This window comes from Notolepis coatsorum (assembly GCF_963971535.1).
Source record: "Notolepis coatsorum genome assembly, chromosome: 5".
NCBI lineage: Eukaryota > Metazoa > Chordata > Actinopteri > Aulopiformes > Paralepididae > Notolepis > Notolepis coatsorum.
In genome coordinates, this window is record NC_140169.1 from 50,911,053 (window position 1) to 50,931,894 (window position 20,842).

General features: G+C 47.0%; 1 protein-coding gene across 2 annotated transcripts in view; it reads left to right on the plus strand.

Annotated features, from left to right (window-relative positions):
• The window catches only part of sel1l (SEL1L adaptor subunit of SYVN1 ubiquitin ligase), a 157,862-nt gene that overhangs the window by 42,976 nt on the left and 94,044 nt on the right, over positions 1-20,842 (plus strand). For both annotated transcript variants that reach the window (XM_084315133.1, XM_084315134.1), the window contains exons 7-8: positions 2,152-2,314; positions 16,191-16,244. In XM_084315133.1, coding sequence (XP_084171259.1) covers positions 2,152-2,314; positions 16,191-16,244 — 217 coding nt within the window. The remainder of the gene's footprint in view (positions 1-2,151; positions 2,315-16,190; positions 16,245-20,842) is intronic.

The window sequence follows — 20,842 nt, forward strand, 5'->3', positions numbered from 1 at the left end:
CTACTGACTCCTACTGACTCATCATACTTACTCCTCCCCCTACTGACTCACCCCCCTACTGACTCCTCCCCCTACTGACTCCTCCTACTGACTCATCCTCACACTGACTCCTCCTCCTACTGACTCCTACTGACTCCTCCCCCTGCTAACTCCTTCCCCTGCTGACACCTACTGACTCCTCCTCCTACTGACTCCTCCCCTGACTTACTCCTACTGACTCATCCTACTGACTCCTCCCCTACTGACTCCTCCTCCTACTGATTCCTCCCCTGACTTACTCCTACTGACTCCTCCTACTGATTTACTCCTACTGACTCATCCTACTGACTCCTCCCCTACTGACTCCTCCCCCTACTGAATCCTCCCCCTACTGACTCCTCCCCCTGTACCTACTGACTCATACTGACTCCTCCCACTGACTCATCCCCCTACTGACTCCTCCTACTGACTCATCCTACTGACGCATCCCCCTACTGACTCATCCCCCTACTGACTCCTCCTACTGACTCATCCCCCTACTGACTCCTCCTACTGATTCCTCATACTGACTCCTCCCCCTACTGATTCCTCCTCCTACTGACTCCTCCTACTGACTCATCCTCCTACTGACTCCTACTGACTCCTCCCCCTACTGGCACCTACTGACTCCTCCTACTGACTCCTCCCCCTACTGACACCTACTGACTCCTCCTACTGACTCCTCATTCTACTGACTCCTCCTCCTACTGACTCCTAACTCCTCCTCCTACTGACTCCTCCTACTGACTCCTCCTTGTGTAAATGCGTCTCTCTCTCTCTCTCTCTCTCTCTCTCTCTCTCTCTCTCTCTCTCTCTCTCCCTCTTTATCTCTCTCTCTCCCTCGCAGTCGAGCACCAGCATATCACTGTAATATCTGCGCATGCACCCACGCGCACACCCATATTCCGATCCGTACAATAATAATCACAGAGGTATATATTGTCATTTGAAACAAGTTACCGATGCATTGTCCCATGGGATTATGCCCCCCCACGGCCAAATTCATTAGTATCCCCCTCAATCTCTATATCTCTCTCTGTCTGCCACTCGCAGACTGTGTGGGTGACTGTCACTCAAAGCGCTTATGGGCGGAGCCAGGCCAACACAGCCTGAAATCCTGAGGTAGAAAAATGATGCTTTTGAGTACTTGATTAGAAATATAAAACAGTGATTTTTTTTGAAAAAAACCTTACAGATGTGTTCCATAGACTCACAGGAATTGTGTAAAGTTGCCCAAATAGTGCAAGGAATAGCAATGCATGTCCCCTTTAACTGAATGAATGAAGTTTATTTTTTGTTTACAGACAAATCAAACACACCCGTGTGGACTTGCAAAAAAAATAAAAAATCACAAATGTAAGCTCACACACAAAATCCAAAATCAACGCCCGAAAAAAAGGAATAGGCTGAAGCACATGCTTATTTTTGCCTATCCTTTATAAATTCTTAAAAACGAAATATGTTTTATTATAAGAAAGAAAAACTTAAAATATGCTGCACGATATAATTTTTTTAAAGAAAAAAACAAATGTTTGATGTTTACTCAAAACTGTACTCCTAACCCCGGAGCGGCTGGATTCGCCTGTTCGAATCCAGCTCACAGCTCCGGGGTTGTCACCAGCTTGGCTGGCCGTTCACACTAATACAATTGGCAGTATTAGAGGGTGGGAGAAGCTGGCGGGGTGGGTCCGGGTCGTTGTAAACAGCGACTCCTACAGTTCTGTCGGGGCGCCTGCTAAGCGCGGATAGGATCTAAGTGGGATAGTGTGATCCTTCCACACGCTACGCCCTCTCAGTGAGAATCCGCGCTGCCAGGTGAAAAGAAGCGGTTGATTGGCTGGACGTGTGTCGGAGGAAGCACGTGATAGCCTCCACTCTCCCAGACCGACTGTGGGGGGTAAGTGCGCAGCGACCAGGAAGGGGATTGGGAATTGGCATAACGACTAACATTGGGATGGGAGAAAATCGGAGGAAAAAGGAGGAGGAAAAAAGATATATAAAAAAAAAAAAAAAAAAAAAAAAACTGTACTCCTGAATTATTTTATCCGTTTTAAGGCTTTTTTAAATCTCCCCTGAGAAGTACCCAACGTCAACCCGTCACTAACCTGTCCCTGGCTCTCCTGGTCCCCGCAGGCTGTACGAGCAGCTGTTGAGGCTGGCGGAGAGAGGCCACCACCGGGCCACGGAGAAGGTGGCCTACGCCCTGCTGTTCGGAGACTACATGGGCCTGGACATCCCCCGGGCCAAGGGGCTGCTGGAGAAGCTGGCCGCGGAGGGCTCCCCTAAAGCCCAGATGGTACGGCCCGGTCCCCGGCACCGCACGCACACACAAACCAACACCGGTGGCGGGCCACATGGTTGTATTCCAGGGGGTTCTCAAAACCTTTTCCTGCTTTTCACCATCGACTCAGGTAGCTGTGCCATGCTTCTCCTCCTGGACCTCTCTGCCGCGTTCGACACGGTCGACCACTCCACCCTGGTCGATCGTCTCGAATACAGGCTAGGTATTGGGGGGTCTGCCCTAAACTGGTTCGTATCCTACTTGAGCGGCCGCTCCTTTTCGGTCAGTTTGGGTGGACACTCCTCCCCCACAGCTAGTCTACCGTATGGGGTCCCCCAAGGTTCCATCCTGGCCCCCATACTCTTCTCCATCTACATGCTCCCCCTGGCCGAAATCATCCAGAAACACAACATTTCATATCACTTTTATGCCGATGACTCCCAAATCTACCTTCCCCTCAACCCCTCTGACACAGCTAACCTAGACTCAATTTATACGCATGGAAGTATTGACTGAATGAATGAATGAATGAAAACTGTATTTAACAGATTGCAGAATGGGTACAATACAGTACGGCTCAATACACACAATTGTTAAGGGGATGCAGACCTGAGAAAGACGTTTGTCTTGTTTACATCAGGGTCCCCCATTTTCAATTCATATAGAACGACTACCCCGTAACAAATCATTAAAAAAAGATACCGTTAACTGGAATATGTTGTGCCTTTACACATATGTTGGATTATGTAATTGGTTTGTCATGACAAACAAATAAAATATCGCATCGCCGGCTGTCTCTGGCTTGCTCTAGCGGACAGCAGAGCTCAGCCCGCGGCGAGAATGTGCTGCCGCGAGCGGCATCGCTGAGCTCTGGCTCTGACTACATGCAGTCACTGAGTGTTGTTGTAGCCAGCGGGTAATTTGTTTGTCATGACAAACCAATGACATAATCCAACATATGTGTAAAGGCATGATTTGTTACGGCGTAGTCGTTCTATATGAATTGAAAATGGGGGACCCTGACAAACGTCTTTCTCAGGTCTGCATCCCCTTAACAATTGTGTGTATTGAGCCGTACTGTATTGTACCCATTCTGCAATCTGTTAAATAAAGTTTTCATTCATTCATTCATTCAGTCAATACTTCCATGCGTATAAATTGAGGAAGCGAGCGAGTCCGTGGGCGGCAGCGCTGGATAGGGGGGCGGGTCACGTGGCGGTCGCGGCCAATCGGAGGAACCCGGAAACCGAATTCCGTTGCGGAAGGTATACACGCGTCCTGTCCTGTTGTGCCTTTTTGTATTTGTGTATTTTATAGGACATTGATTTTCTGCTTTGACTGTACTGTACAGCACTTTGGTTGGCTCTCGAGCTTTTAAATGTGCTCTATAAATAAATTACTTACTTACTTTACTTACTTACTTTTTCAACTCTGTTGTCGGCGACAGATAGTGTTACATGCTCGGCCGGTTTGACTATAGTATTTTTAGGATTTACCAGAAGTGCTGAGTCCAATGTAGTCTGGTGAAAACGCACCTTATCATCCATAAGTGTGATCGTTTTGTCCTCTTCATAATAATCTCCAATAGTTCTCTCGCCATTGCATAGTATTAGGCAGTCCGCAGGCTAGTGGCTACTATTGAGTAGTAGCAGTGAGTGAGCAACCCGTATCAACTGCATATGATAGGTATTATGTTCCATCATGAATGCATGAAACGGTGGGGGGGGGGGGGGGGGGTCTTTGGTGCTTTGATCATCACCAACGGAATACGTTGTGGACTAACGTTACACACATACGCTCGGATTGCAATGAAGGCATGCTTTGATCAACACAAGATTGATATCATATAGCCCTTACCTTGACTAGGATGTGCCCCAAAAAGAATATTCCAATTATCTGATCTTAGTGATCACCGATGTGAAAATTGTGGCCGATACTGATAACCGATATTAATATTGCTGTTCTGGCCGATACCGATATTTACCGATGTCGATATCTCTGTATAGAAAACACTTTTTTATGATAATCAAATAAAGAGCTATTTTCCAAAACGCATAATTTTTTTTACTTTTGTAACTTATTTTCAGAAATGACTGATATTTTGAAACTATTTGAGGCCAAAACATGTATATAAAAAAAATATTAATATTTTTTTAATATCGGCCCATATCGGCCCTATCTTGATATCGTACCGATACCGATGTGTAAAAAAACTTCCATATCGGCAGTTTTTTTACACATCCGAGCGTATGTATCCGAGCGTATGTGTGTAACGTTAGTCCACAACGTATTCCGTTGCGGCCGATATATCGTGCATCACTATCTGATCACGAGTCCCAGTATTGGTGTCGATCGTGTCGCCAAAATAATCCGCCATACATCGGACAGGGCGGCACAGTGGTGTAGTGGTTAACACTAGGGATGGGAATGGGATGGGAATGGGATGGGAATGGGATGGGAATCGAAAACCTAATTGGCCGATGCCTGGAACCGTGTGGCTCCCGTGACTTTTGATTCCCCTATCGCTGCCAGGTTTTTCCTACAGTTGCGCAATAACGTTAGCATGTAGCCATGGCAGACTCTATTTGATTCCTTAAGGGCTCGAAATTGCCTGGGTTTTGGTAATATGCTCCCGAAATGCTCCCGCTGTTTGGCTACTTCTATGTGCAGTGAAAACTACTTGAATGCTTTAGAACCTAGTCATTGATTTAGTTCAGGGTGAGCTCAAATTAGCCGCGGAGCTAACGTGAGCTAACGCTATTTAATCAAGCGCACAAAGAGAGATAAACAGCTGACAGCGGATAGTACAGGTACAAATACAATAAAACAGCAGGTGGGGGCTGTTGTGTAAACCTTGTACTCTTTAGTTCACATATAATAAGAGACGGAGTGTTTGTTTACACGTCTGTACACTGTAAGCCAGGAAGTACCGTGGTGGTGCAACATACAAATGTTGCTTAAATTAGTTTAAGAATAAAAAAAATAAATACATTTTAAGAGAATCTCAAATACATTATTTTATTTAAGTGTAGGCTATAGTTAATGTTTTATTTTTTACAGTTTTTGTATTTTTCTGACATGGGGGCTCAACAATAAATGACAATCAGAAATGTCAAGTTGCATGTTGTTATTCTAACCAGCTTAGACCCCTACGCTCTGCATCTTCTGGCCGCCTCAGACCTACTCCTATCCAAGCTCCGGGAGGGTCATCAAAGAGAAGTCGCCTATTCTCAGTCCTTGCCCCACAATGGTGGAATGAACTACCCACCCCAGTTAGGACAGCCGAATCACGTCCAATCTTTCGCCGTCGACTAAAGACGCACTTCTTCAACCATTATCTGAATAAAAAAATATATATCTAACCCTAACTAACCGTACTGTCATGCACTTGTCCTAATAAACGAACCTACACTGTAGCACTCAACACTTTGATGAACATTGTTGCTCAGCTGATAGAGTTGTGCCCTTCCTGATGGCTTGTCGTACAGAACTTGTAAGTTGCTTTGGATAAAAGCGTCAGCTAAATGTAAATGTAAATGTAGTTCTGTTGCATTTCCAATTTATTTATGTAAATTATAAATTGATCAGGTATCGATAAGGGTATCGATAAAGAATCGAATCGATAAGCAGAATCGATAATGGAATCGTATCGATAAAATCCTATCAATTCCCATCCCTACTGTCGCCTCACAGCAAGAAGGTCCAGGGTTCGATTCCCGCTTGGGGACCAGGTTTCCATGATGCCAGGTACCCAGGTGGGGTATCTCCCAGGCATTTCTGTGTGGAGTTTGCATGTTCTCCCCGTGCTCGCAACGGTTTCCCCCCCGATAAGATAAACCCAATGGAAAAACATGCACAACAACAGATCGCTAACGCTGTGGCGTCCTTGACAAAGACGGGCAGGAGCACTTGGATTGGTCCCCGGGCGCGGCCCTTGCAGACTTCTGTCTGCTCCCGGCTGCCCTTGGGGGGAAGGACGACGGGATGGGTTAAGCGCAGAGACGAATCGCATCGGCGATCCTACAAAAAACAATATGCGTGTGTTCCGGTGTGTGTGTGTGCTAACCGTGTGTGCTAACCGCTAACATTGAGGATAATTGCATGCCTATTAACACTATGCCGTCCGTCCACGAGTATATACGTGTTTCGATTCCATGCGTTGTGGACCAGAGCCACGTATATACTCGTGGCAAGTTGTTATTGTTTTATTCCATATTTATAACGCTATTAACGTCCGCTATCGAGATCCATTACCTACCCACATATTTGATTTTCTAAACATGCACTACCGGCCAGATCCGCTTAGGGGTGCCATCGCTCCACTGCACAGTATCATTGAGGGGATTTAAGGGGATCATATGAGCCTCGATTCCAAACGAAGACCCTCCATCTTTGATCCAGTTACCGAACGTATTTTTGACACTATTCCCCCAAATGACAGCTGGATTGGACATTGTTTTAAAACCCAACGTGATGATCAGTGAACATGGCTGATTGAACGCACACTATATTGCTAATCAATAATACTAATCGGCGTTCCCCGCCGCCCCCATTTCATCCATAGATGCTCTGTAATAGTCCGGATGCTACGCAGTTTGTTTTATTTCATTCGTATATATACAGCAGAAATGGCGTTTGATATAACGGCGCCAACGTTTAGCCTATTATATAGCTTCCTGGAAAAAAGACTAGACGAAAAGCGCGACAAACCTTATATTCACAGCGCTATAAAATGACAACCAACCGATGGATTTTTATTTTCTTTAAGCCATTATGAAGGCACGGTTTATGCACTCAAGTGACAATGAGAATGGACAGATAGCAATACTATAAATGATATATATATCTCTTAGAAAGTACATAGGTTTGTAAACAAACCGCTGTCCTCTGAGGCATAAATTGCCGCAAGACTGCGGAAGCCAAAGTGTTAAAGACCTCTGAACAGGTCCTGCATTATTATTATATTATTATTATTATTATTATCATTCATCTGGAGCATTTGACACTCCTCAAGCCGATCGGGACAACCGCTCCCCTTGCCCGACATGGAAAAGTCCGCCCGGACCTATATAATCGACGCACAGCCCAAGACACAGTTTCAAAGGGTGCTCGATACCGCCGCCTGGTAGGATGTGGCCGGTATTGCACTTTTGCGATCTCAGACTCATTCCCTATGATAACACCAGGCTCCCTGGATGGATAATGAATGGAAATATCGAATAAAAGAAATAACGATGAAAACCCGACTTTTCTGGGGTTTGGCCCTGAATGAGTTAAAGGTGCTGTAAGTGGTATTTATCTATTAAATGTGGTATATTTTTCTTAAAATAAGTGTTAAATAGCTTTACATTCCAACAGCCAAAACTGATACAGAGTGTCTGGTCAGTAACATGGGTCTCTCAGTCCCTCCTGCTCTGCAGTAAACAGTCATCACTGATATAGAGTGTCTGGTCAGTAACATGGGTCTCCCAGTCCCTCCACTCTGCAGTAAACAGCCATCACTGATACAGAGTGTCTGGTCAGTAACATGGGTCTCTCAGTCCCTCCTGCTCTGCAGTAAACAGTCATCACTGATATAGAGTGTCTGGTCAGTAACATGGGTCTCTCAGTCCCTCCACTCTGCAGTAAACAGCCATCACTGATACAGAGTGTCTGGTCAGTAACATGGGTCTCCCAGTCCCTCCACTCTGCAGTAAACAGTCATCACTGATACAGAGTGTCTGGTCAGTAACATGGGTCTCTCAGTCCCTCCACTCTGCAGTAAACAGTCATCACTGATATAGAGTGTCTGGTCAGTAACATGGGTCTCTCAGTCCCTCCTGCTCTGCAGTAAACAGTCATCACTGATATAGAGTGTCTGATCAGTAACATGGGTCTCCCAGTCCCTCCACTCTGCAGTAAACAGCCATCACTGATACAGAGTGTCTGGTCAGTAACATGGGTCTCCCAGTCCCTCCACTCTGCAGTAAACAGTCATCACTGATATAGAGTGTCTGGTCAGTAACATGGGTCTCTCAGTCCCTCCACTCTGCAGTAAACAGCCATCACTGATATAGAGTGTCTGGTCAGTAACATGGGTCTCTCAGTCCCTCCTGCTCTGCAGTAAACAGCCATCACTGATACAGAGTGTCTGGTCAGTAACATGGGTCTCTCAGTCCCTCCACTCTGCAGTAAACAGTCATCACTGATATAGAGTGTCTGGTCAGTAACATGGGTCTCTCAGTCCCTCCACTCTGCAGTAAACAGTCATCACTGATATAGAGTGTCTGGTCAGTAACATGGGTCTCTCAGTCCCTCCACTCTGCAGTAAACAGCCATCACAGATATAGTGTCTGGTCAGTAACATGGGTCTCCCAGTCCCTCTGCTCTGCAGTAAACTGCCATCACTGATATAGTGTCTGGTCAGTAACATGGGTCTCTCAGTCCCTCCTGCTCTGCAGTAAACAGCCATCACTGATATAGAGTGTCTGGTCAGTAACATGGGTCTCCAAGTCCCTCCACTCTGCAGTAAACAGTCATCATTGATATAGAGTGTCTGGTCAGTAACATGGGTCTCTCAGTCCCTCCTGCTCTGCAGTAAACAGTCATCACTGATATAGAGTGTCTGGTCAGTAACATGGGTCTCCCAGTCCCTCCTGCTCTGCAGTAAACAGCCATCACTGATATAGAGTGTCTGGTCAGTAACATGGGTCTACCAGTCCCTCCTGCTCTGCAGTAAACAGCCATCACTGATATAGTGTCTGGTCAGTAACATGGGTCCCCCAGTCCCTCTGCTCTGCAGTAAACTGCCATCACTGATATAGTGTCTGGTCAGTAACATGGGTCTCTCAGTCCCTCCACTCTGCAGTAAACAGTCATCACTGATATAGAGTGTCTGGTCAGTAACATGGGTCTCCCAGTCCCTCCACTCTGCAGTAAACAGTCATCACTGATATAGAGTGTCTGGTCAGTAACATGGGTCTCCCAGTCCCTCCACTCTGCAGTAAACAGTCATCACTGATATAGAGTGTCTGGTCAGTAACATGGGTCTCTCAGTCCCTCCTGCTCTGCAGTAAACAGTCATCACTGATATAGAGTGTCTGGTCAGTAACATGGGTCTCCCAGTCCCTCCTGCTCTGCAGTAAACAGCCATCACTGATATAGAGTGTCTGGTCAGTAACATGGGTCTCTCAGTCCCTCCTGCTCTGCAGTAAACAGCCATCACTGATACAGAGTGTCTGGTCAGTAACATGGGTCTCTCAGTCCCTCCTGCTCTGCAGTAAACAGTCATCACTGATATAGAGTGTCTGGTCAGTAACATGGGTCTCCCAGTCCCTCCACTCTGCAGTAAACAGTCATCACTGATATAGAGTGTCTGGTCAGTAACATGGGTCTCTCAGTCCCTCCACTCTGCAGTAAACAGTCATCACTGATATAGAGTGTCTGGTCAGTAACATGGGTCTCTCAGTCCCTCCTGCTCTGCAGTAAACAGCCATCACTGATATAGAGTGTCTGGTCAGTAACATGGGTCTCTCAGTCCCTCCACTCTGCAGTAAACAGTCATCACTGATACAGAGTGTCTGGTCAGTAACATGGGTCTCCCAGTCCCTCCACTCTGCAGTAAACAGATGGGGGAGAAGTCGACGTCAAAGTGGTAGCCATACTTTTAAGGGTATCGATCGAATCACGTCGGTACTACCGAGTACTGAGTCACGTGAGATCCACCGGTGCCAGATTCCGGTACTGTGTAAGAGAAATTATAAGAAAAAATAAACATTTTAGTCCGATAATGTCAACGTTTCGTTTACCACGAAAACGTATGAAGTGTGCCGCAATATTACATATACAGTATATTAACACGTATAGTATAGAGATAAGTCGGGTTAACTCGCCAGCGGTTGGGCGCCAGACCCGAGATATCTCGGGTTTTGGTTGTTTAGTCTTTTATTCAATATTTGTATTCATTATTCCTCCGGGGACCTCGGTGTTACCATAGGGAATGAGTCTGAGATCGCCAAAGTGCAGTACCGGCTGCATCCAGCTAGACGGCGGTATCGAGCACCCTTTGAAACCTTGTATCTTGGCCTGTGCGTCGGTCAAATGTCTCCGAGTCTGCTTTTTTTTTCGGGCAAGTGGAGCGGTTATAACGGTCGGATTGAGAATCATCAAATGCTCCCGATGCATGATGTGTGGTGGATTATGTTGGCGACACGATGGACATCAATACTTGATCACGATCAGATCATTGGAATATTCTTTTTGGGGTACATCCTAGTCAAGGTAAGGGCTATATGATATCAATCTTGCGTTGATCCAACCATGTCTTCACCTCGATCCGAACGTGTGTGTGTAACGTTACTCCACAACGTATGCCGTTAGTGACGATCAAAGCATCAAACCCCCCCCCCCCCTTTCATGCATTCATGATGAAACATAATACCTATGATATAGATTTGATTTGGGAATAATAGTGGGTCCAGGCAAGAAACGGCAACAGTTATAGTATAATACACGCATAAGGCTATTCCTCAGCATTTCAGGAATGACCCCAGACCACTCTGGTTTTATACTTATATTCACCACGGTATTACACAGCAACGTATGGATGAAAAAATTTATTCTTTTTCACATGTTGAACGATAGATATTTGATGTCAAATGGGCCATAGTATTGTATCCATAGCTATAATATAGAATATAATATAGCCCTGCAAACAAGGTGACGCACTTCTATCGTTTAAAGCGCGGCCTAGATACAACAGGGCCCTGTCTAATCCCCGGCGCCCAATATGTTTGCAAATTGTTCTAAATAAATAATAATAATAAATAATTTGAACTTTTTGACTACATTTTTATAACTGAGGTAGGTAGATTACATTTTTTTAGACTAAAGTACAGAAAAAGGGTACCGTTGGGGTACCGGTATCGGTTCAAATGTGAACGGTACCCAACCCTAGGTCTGAATGACTGAAGGGACCGAAGGAGGCGCAGCCTGGCTGGCGTTCCTTCATTGAAACTGTGATGTATGTGGCTGTTGGTGTGTTACAACCTCACCATTCCTATTCCTGCCCTCTAGGGGGAGGGCGAGCACTTCTTAAGGTGACAGCTCAGCCCGCTTCCGGGTTCGTTGTTATGGCAATAAAGACAGCTACAGCCATAGTCTGTAGTCCCTGTAAACAGCGTATCCAGTGTGATTAATATGCTACCATTGTACCGGGTCACATATATAATAAATGGCGACGAGTACGGTTCATCCAGTGACGGCACTGGTTGAAAAGAATCCACGCTAACGTTTGTTTGATGACGGAACGAGTGGAAGAGGAATCTACACTGACGCCGGTTAGCGAAGGGGCTAACGTCGGCGGATCTGCCGCGGGACAATCACACAGAGGGATGGCTGGTGGTATCGGGCATATCGTGGCTTTTGATGAATCGACGGAGCAGTGGCCGACTTATGTGGAACGGTTTGAACATTTTGTGGCTGCAAATGACATTTCCGATGTTTTTGAGTCTAATAGGGGCAACAACATACGGGTTACTGCGCAGTTTGATTGCTCCGGATAAACCGGGGGATATAACTTATACTCAGACTGTGCAAGCACTGCAAAGCCATTTTTCTCCCAAGCCCATTGTGATTGCGGAAAGATTCCGTTTTCATAAACGACATCAATCGGAGGGGGAGACAATAGCCCAGTATATTGCGGATTTGAAGAAGCTGTCGGAGCACTGCGAGTTTGGCACGTACCTGTCAGACGCGTTACGGGACCGGTTCGTGTGTGGTCTTCTCAGCGAGTCCATACAGAAGAGACTATTGACCGAGAATGCTCTCACCTATCACAGAGCGGTGGAAATAGCCGTTGCTATGGAAACGGTGGCGAGGGAGGCACAACAGCTCAGCATCTCTGTAAAAGTGAATGCGATGTCTCTCTCATCTACACCTGGGAGAAAATGCACCCGGTGTGGGAGGACAAATCATGTGGAGAGTGGCTGTTTCTTCAAGGACCAGGCCTGTCACCGTTGCGGTAAGAAAGGCCATATTGCACGTACATGCAGAGAGAGCAAGCAGGAAAATAAAGCAGCAAGTGACACAAGATGGGAGCAAAGAGACAGAGGGGGGATTAACACAAGATGGGAGCAAAGAGACAGGGGGGGAGAAAGGTCAAAAAGGCGGATAAATAAGATGAACACCAGGGGGATGCAGAGTGATACGGGGTCTGATTCAGATGGGGAATTAGCCCTGCACAGGGTGGATGCAGCAGGTGATGTGTCTCAGCAGGGCGGTTCAGCCTCATCAGTGATTTGGGTTAGGCCAAAAGTGGAGGGGCTAATGATTGACATGGAGCTTGACACGGGGGCAGCCGTTTCACTTATATCAGAGAAAATGTATAGTGAAAAGTTCAGTCATATTCGCCTGCGCCACACCCACATTCTGCTGAAAACATATACAGGTGAAGTGATCGCACCAGTGGGGGTGGTAAAGGTGAAGATTCAAATGAACAGAGACCAAGCACGGCTCCCACTATATGTGGTGAAAGGCGATGCACCCCCCTTGTTCGGCCGTGAGTGGCTGAGAAGAGTGAGACTGGACTGGAGAGCCGACTGGACTGGAGAGCCATAAAAACAGTTAGATCTGGACAACGCATGCAGGGGAACACGCTGGAAGCAGTGTTAAAGGGGCATGCCAATGTATTTAAGGACGAACTGGGGACATTGAAGGGCTTTGAAGTAGCTCTGACACTCAAGCCCGAACATCAGCCGAAGTTCTGTCAGGCCCGGGTGGTTCCCTATGCACTTAGGCCAAAGGTGGACGCTGAGCTAGAGCGCCTGCAACTGCTAAATGTAATTTCGCCTGTGCAGTTCAGTGAATGGGCGACCCCCATTGTGCCTATCATTAAGAAGAATGACTGTGCGCATCTGCGGGGATTTTAAAGTGACGGTGAACCCGGCCCTCTGTGCTGAACATTATCCAATACCCCGGATAGAGGATATGTTTGCTTCGCTAGCGGGGGGGCAGCGGTTCAGCAAGCTGGATCTGGCTCACGCATACTTGCAGGTGCCGGTGCAGGAGAGTTCACGCAAATATCTCACCATCACAACGCACAAGGGGATGTTCTGCTATAACCGACTGCCTTTCGGAATAACGTCAGCGCCCTCTATCTTTCAGTGTATTATGGATCAAGTCCTCCAGGGGCTTCCCAATGTGCACTGCTTTTTGGATGACATATTGGTAACTGGGTGTAATGATGCAGAGCACCTGAAGAATCTGGAGGGGGTGCTGGGTCGATTGGAGAAGTTTGGTCTCAGGGCGCAGCGAGGGAAATGTGAGTTTTTCAAGGACTCACTGGAATACCTGGGACATTATATTGACGCCACGGGCCTTCATAAATCCCCAGAAAAGCTCAGGGCGATTGCTGAGGCCCCAGCCCCGACAAATGTGGGCCAGCTGCGCTCCTTCCTGGGATTAATTAATTATTATGGTCGGTTTGTTCAGGACATGGCAGCGACACTCAGCCCCCTTCACGCGTTACTACATAAGGGGACACCATGGAAATGGTCACAGGAGTGTGGGAAGGCTTTCTGCTCAGCTAAGGATCAACTGCTCTCGGAGAGGGTGTTGACACATTACAATCCCCAACTGCCAATCATACTGGCGTGTGACGCCTCGCCCTATGGCGTGGGCGCGGTGATTTCGCATGTGATGCCGGGAGGTCAAGAGAGGCCCATAGCGTTTGCCTCCAGGACATTGAGTAAAGTGGAGCAAAATTATGCTCAGATTGAGAGGGAGGCCCTGGGGATCATATTTGGCGTGCGCAAGTTCCACGCCTATCTGTACGGGCGCCATTTTACCCTACTCACAGACCACAGGCCCCTGACTACAATATTGAGCCCCAGTAAAGCTATCCCATCGATGGCGGCTGCTAGACTGCAGTGATGGGCCCTAATATTAGCTGCTCACAACTACACGATTCAGTACAGGGGGGCGGCGGACCATGGCAATGCGGACGGCCTCTCACGCCTGCCACTGCCGGTTGAGCATAAGGACAAACCAGGTTCAGTGGATACGGTACTGATACATCACCTTGAATCGCTGCCAGTATGCAGCACTGACATTCGTAAGGAAACGAGGTATGATCCAGTGCTCGCTCAGGTGATGGACATGTGTTTGTCAGGACACTTCCCTGTGGCGCAAGGGCAGGACAGTGCACTGACTCCCTATTACACAAGAAAAGATGAACTCTCAGTGGTACAGGGGTGTTTGTTGTGGGGAAATCGGGTGATTGTGCCTCCAAAATTGAGACCCCAATTACTACAGGAGCTGCATGCAGGCCACCCGGGAGTAGTTAAAATGAAAGGTGTGGCTCGTAGTTACATCTGGTGGCCGGGGATTGACGCTCAAATAGAACAACAGGCCAGAGTGTGTCAGTCGTGTCAGCGCAACCAGAAATCTCCCGGTCTCTCCCCGCTTCACTTCTGGCCGTGGCCAGGCACTCCGTGGCAGAGGATACATGTGGACTTTGCAGGGCCCTTTGAGGGTCATATGTTTATGGTGGTGGTGGATGCTCACTCCAAGTGGCCAGAAGTGAAGCTGATGGGCTCCACCACAACCGCTAAGACTATTCAAGTACTGCGGGGGTTGTTTAGTCGCCATGGATTGCCAGAAGTTCTGGTGAGCGACAATGGGCCGCAGTTTACTTCATATGAGTTTGCGTCTTTCCTCAAGGGAAATGGAGTGAAGCACGTGCGCTCTGCTCCTTTTCACCCGGCCACGAACGGTCAAGCGGAGCGCTTTGTACAGACACTAAAACGCTCATTGAAAGCGTCCTGAGGAGCGACGACAGTGCAGCACAGACTGGATTCATTTCTGCTCAGCTACAGAAATGCTCCCCACGCCACGACTAATGAGTCTCCGGCGGTGCTTTTCCTTCGCCGCCGACTCTGCTCCAGCCTTGACCTTCTCAAACCCAGTGTGGCAGCGGTGGTGGATCAAGCTCAGACAGTCCAGCAGGATCGCAGAGCCCAGTTCGCCAGAGACAAGGACTTTGCATCGGGAGACCCGGTGCTGGTCCGTGATTATAGACGGGGGGAGGATAAGTGGAGGCCAGGGGTGGTGGTCTCCCAGGAGGGGCCAGTGTCCTACACAGTCGGGGTAGGCTCGGGGCATTGGAAACGCCACACAAAACAGATGCGGGCCTGTGACCCGATGCTACTCACTTCAGGGGAGCCTATACCACCAGCCCCATTGGCACAAACTACGACAGCCCTTATGCCAGATCCAGTGACCGTTTCCCCAGCGGGCGGACAGGAGTCCTCCCTAACCGGTCCCTCAGTCACGCACACTGAGGCAGCTGACTTAGAGCCAACCAGAACATCTACAGAGACTAGTAGGAGGTACCCGGTGAGGGTAACTAAGCCTCCTGATCGTCTCACATATTGAGCGGGACGTTCTGACAGTCTCAGTTGGACTATGGGGGTTATTGCACTATTGTTTTGTGGTGTTATATTAGAAGGGGTCATTCAGGGGCACTTTATCACTATATTAGGTACTGGGTTTGGAAGTGGGGACAGCGATACGATTAAGTGGGGAGGAGTGTGATGTATGTGGCTGTTGGTGTGTTACGACCTCACCATTCCTATTCCTGCCCTCTAGGGGGAGGGCGAGCACTTCTTAAGGTGACAGCTCAGCCCGCTTCCGGGTTCGTTGTTATGGCAATAAAGACAGTTACAGCCATAGTCTGTAGTCCCTGTAAACAGCGTATCCAGTGTGATTAATATGCTACCATTGTACCGGGTCACATATATAATAGAAACCAAGTGTATAAAAGTAGCGTCTTGTAAGGGAATGGTGTGGAATTGTATTTTGACTTGAGGTTGAGTTGTTCATCATCACTGTCCTCTCCTTGTTGCTCCACTAGGCCCTTGGCTTCCTGTACGCCGCAGGCCTGGGAGTGAACTCCAGTCAAGCCAAGGTACGTTTCTTAATTAACCCTTTCACTGCCACACGACAGCCGGTTAACCCTTTCACTGTGATAGTAAAGGTGTAGGAGCCAAATCCTATGATGATAAATTGTAACTTTATTGCCCCCTTAGAAATGTAGTTTATTATGGTATTCGTGCTTTGTGTTTATTAATATTTGTCAATGAATTCCAAGATGGAGACTTACCTGGTCAACTCCCCCTTTTTCCCACGTTCCCCCTAACCACTCCTATAACATGGCAGGTAATTTAGAGTTCATGCAGGCCCAGGTGGAGCGGTACCATATCGTTTTTGACCGCACTCAATTCGCACTCAATTCGCATTTGATTGACAGTTTAAGTTCATGTACATAACCCTTTTTGTTTGTTTTATAGTGGTAGGCAGCTATTGGGGCTGTTGTGACTCGCTTCCCAATAAATCCTGTTTGTTTTGAAAGTACATTGGACCAGCGTCATCTTTTCTTTTTGGATTGCAATTCGGAGCGTGTCGGACTAACAACGCATTACCTGGAGCCTCAAGGCAACTGCGGTTCGTATGATTGCTTTTATATTGTCAAAAACTACCGCTGACAAAGCCGACGGACAACTTCTAAGCGCAACAAGGAAGGAGGTAAAGTAAAGAGTGGATGTTCGTTTTGGATCGAATACGTTGCGTCTGAGTCAGGTGGATGTGATGAACATAAACGGCGCGGCCGTCTTTATTGTTTGAAGGTGTCTTGTGCTGGTGAAGAGGAAAATATAATACGGACTCTGTCTCTGTGGTTGACAGCGATACATTACGGACTCTGTCTCTGTGTGGCTGACAGCGGGTTGGTGTGTGCGTTTGAGAGTGGATGACGTCACGCGCAGCATTTGCCAAGTGCGCTGTTTCCCACGCCCTAGCTGCTTCATTCATAAAACACTGTTCTGTTTTAAATGCATACAACGCCGCTGCTCATCTGAATTAGGAGGTTTTCGTTAGCTGCCCACATTATGGCGGAAATGGAGAGTGGTATTTTTGAGGATCCTTTACAAAAATTAAAAGGATCAAGAAGTGCAAAACTGGGTGCACTTACTAAAAAAAAGGAATGAAATCACTGAACTTATGGGAAATCATGGAAATGTGGAATTGGTTCACACAAAAATGACAGATTTCTCCAAGTTGTGTGGCGAGTTACATGAACTCAATACAGCTGTAAAGGGTTTGCTAACCAAAATATCCATAGAGGAAACAGAAGAGGACCAAGCAGAATGGTACAAGCCTAAAGCAGCATCACTGCATGCATTTGCTGCCCATGTTCAAACGTGGACCGAAGCGGCACAACCACATATTGAATATGACAAAGGTGAAGAAGAGATCCACCCAAAGGACAGCGTTTCAAACACCTCTTCAAGGCGTTCAAGGAGGTCATCAAAAGGTAGTAGGCATTCTAATTACTCCTCTACATCCTCAATTCGACTCAAACTACAAGCTGAGAAGGCAGTTTTATTGATCAAAGCAGAAGCATTAATAAAGAAACAAGCACTGGACAAGGAGGAGGCTGTACTAAAGGAGAGGAGCGACAAGGAGGATGCTGATCTAAAGGGGAGGAGCCGTAAGGAGGAGGCTGAACTAAAGGCCAAAAGGGAGCAGTTGGAACTGCAAACTGAAATACAAGCCACCAGTGCTAAACTGAATGTTTTTACAGAATATGAGAACATTCATGAGATGGACAATAGACCAGGCGATGGAATGAATGAATATTTCGATGAAAGGGAAAGGTCTAAGGAAGCCTCACAAAAGGTTATTCGAGAGGCAATGACGCCCACCTCCACTGATGTCATCACAACATTACCCATCACAAATTCAGATGTGTATGATGTGGAATTCCAGCCTCTTACTCCATCTGCTCAGCTTGCACAGTTGAACAGACACAGCAGCCTGTTACCAGAAAGTGTTCAAACTGTATATCACCCTGTTTACCCAAGACCAAGCAACATAGGAGGGGAGCCTGTTGTAAGACGAAAGGAAACGTCACAACAGCCCCAAATTGGAATGTCTGCTTTAAGGGTCAGCCATGGAGGATCTGCGAAACAGCATGAAAATGGAGCCATCAGACATGATGGTGCTGTCACTCTAGAAGGATACAGGGAAACACCCGACATGGGCAGGATCGTCGACGTCATGCAACATCAGAATAGTATAACTGAAGTACTGGTGAAACAGCAAAGACTATCATCCTTACCACCTCTCAGCGTACCCACGTTTAAAGGGGATCCATTAGAATACAGGTTCTTTATACGTGCATTCGAGCATGGTATTGAGGATAGAACTGAAAACTGCAAGGACAGACTGTATTTCCTGGAGCAGTTTACCATGGGGCAACCCCGAGAAGTGGTACGGAGCTGCCAACATATGGACGCCTCAATAGGATACACGGAGGCCAAAAGGCTCCTAAAGAAGTATTATGGCAACGAGTACCAGATTGCAACAGCTCACATTGATAAAGCCCTGAACTGGCCAGCAGTCAAAGCTGAAGATGCTGAAGCCCTACAAGCATATTCAGTCTTTCTAACTGGATGCTGTAAAACGATGGACAGCATTGAGTACATGGAGGAGATGGATAATCCAACCACAATGAGAGCCATTCTCTCTAAATTGCCATACAAAATGAAAGAGAGGTGGAGAGGCTTGGCATGTGACCTACAAGAGAAAAGTGGACGGAGAGCTAGATTTAATGATCTAGTTAATTTCATTGATCACCAAGCTAGAATCATGTCACATCCTTTGTTTGGGAACCTAAAGGAAACACCCACCTCTTCAGGAAGAACATCAGGACCACTTCCATATCGACCAAGTACACCAAGGGAGAGGAAGAGTGGTTTTACTACCAGCGTCTCACCCGTTAAGAGAGTTACTGGAAGGCCCTCACCAGCCGCCCTCAAGCCATGTTTGTTCTGTCAGGGAGAGCACAGTTTGGACCTTTGCAGAGAACTGGACAAGAAGCCACAAAAGGAAAAGTGGATTTCTTGAAAAGCAAAGGAGTGTGCTTTGGCTGTCTGTCATATGGACAGGGATGCACACAGAAAGTGACTTGTCGAGTGTGTTCACTGAGGCACCCTACCATACTCCACATACATAAACAGGTCGACGGTGGTAAAGAAAATAAAAATAGGGAACAGACTGTTACCAGTGCATTTATAACTGGTGACGGCGAGACCCACACAGGGGCCGGGGAGCCTGACTGCATGTTATCCATAGTGCCAGTGAGGGTGAAAATGAAGAAGGGTAATCGCATGATACAAACTTATGCCTTTCTGGACTCAGGAAGCACCGGCACCTTCTGTACAGAAGCTCTTCTCCGAGACCTCAAGGTTTCAGGAAGAAGTACAGACATCCTTCTCAAAACCATGAATAAAGAGGAAGTCGTTAGTACCTCCGTGGTATGTGGAATGGAGGTATGTGGCATGGACGACAACACACTAGTGGAACTCCCCGCTGTCTACACGCAGAAGAAAATACCTGTGACCAAAGACCATATTCCCACTCAGGAATACGTGGATCAGTGGCCATATTTGCAGCAGGTACGTCTCCGTCACATTGATGCTGACATTGGCCTGTTAATCGGAACCAATGTACCAAAGGCCATGGAACCATGGATGGTTATCAACAGCCAGAGAGATGGTCCATACGCCGTTAAAACAATGTTGGGTTGGACCGTCAATGGACCCCTAAAAAAAGGTTCTGTCTCCCCCTGTGGACAGTTGACTGTAATGGCACACAGAATTTCGGTTGTACAGCTAGATGAGATTCTGCAGCAACAAATCAAGTATGATTTCCCCGAACGACAGAGGGAGGAGCAGCTTGAAATGTCTAGAGAGGACCACGTCTTCATAGAGCGTGTCTCCCAGTCAGCCAAACTGGTGGATGGCCACTACAACCACTTAGGAAGGAGGATGCTGAATTTCCCAATAATCGCTGTGTGGCACAACAGCGGGCCCTCGGCCTGAAAAGGAAACTTAGCAAGTCTCCTCAGTTACATAGGGACTACGTCAAGTTCATGGCCGACATCCTGGATAAAGGCTATGCCATAAAAGTGGAAACAGCACAGGACAGCAGCAAAAGGACTGGGTATATCCCACACCATGAAGTTTACCATCCCAAAAAACACAAGCCATGGATGGAAAGCTTGACGAGTACAAGATGGTAGTGCAAAGCTTAGAGCCACAGACTACCACTCTTCGCAGACCTATCACAAAGTTGTGTCTGCTGCTCGAGGCTCCTACATAGAACACACACATACACACACACACACACACACCCCCCCCGTTCACTAATACACTCTTACTGATAACTTGGAAGATGGAAGATTTTTTTGCTTGGATTTAGATTTTTGAATGGACTATACATTTTGGCTCCTTTTTTATATTTTGAAAGTTGTAATTGTTTCGTTTGTCTACAAGAACAATTAGAGGCCGGTGTGTAGGAGCCAAATCCTATGATGATAAATTGTAACTTTATTGCCCCCTTAGAAATGTAGTTTATTATGGTATTCGTGCTTTGTGTTTATTAATATTTGTCAATGAATTCCAAGATGGAGACTTACCTGGTCAACTCCCCCTTTTTCCCACG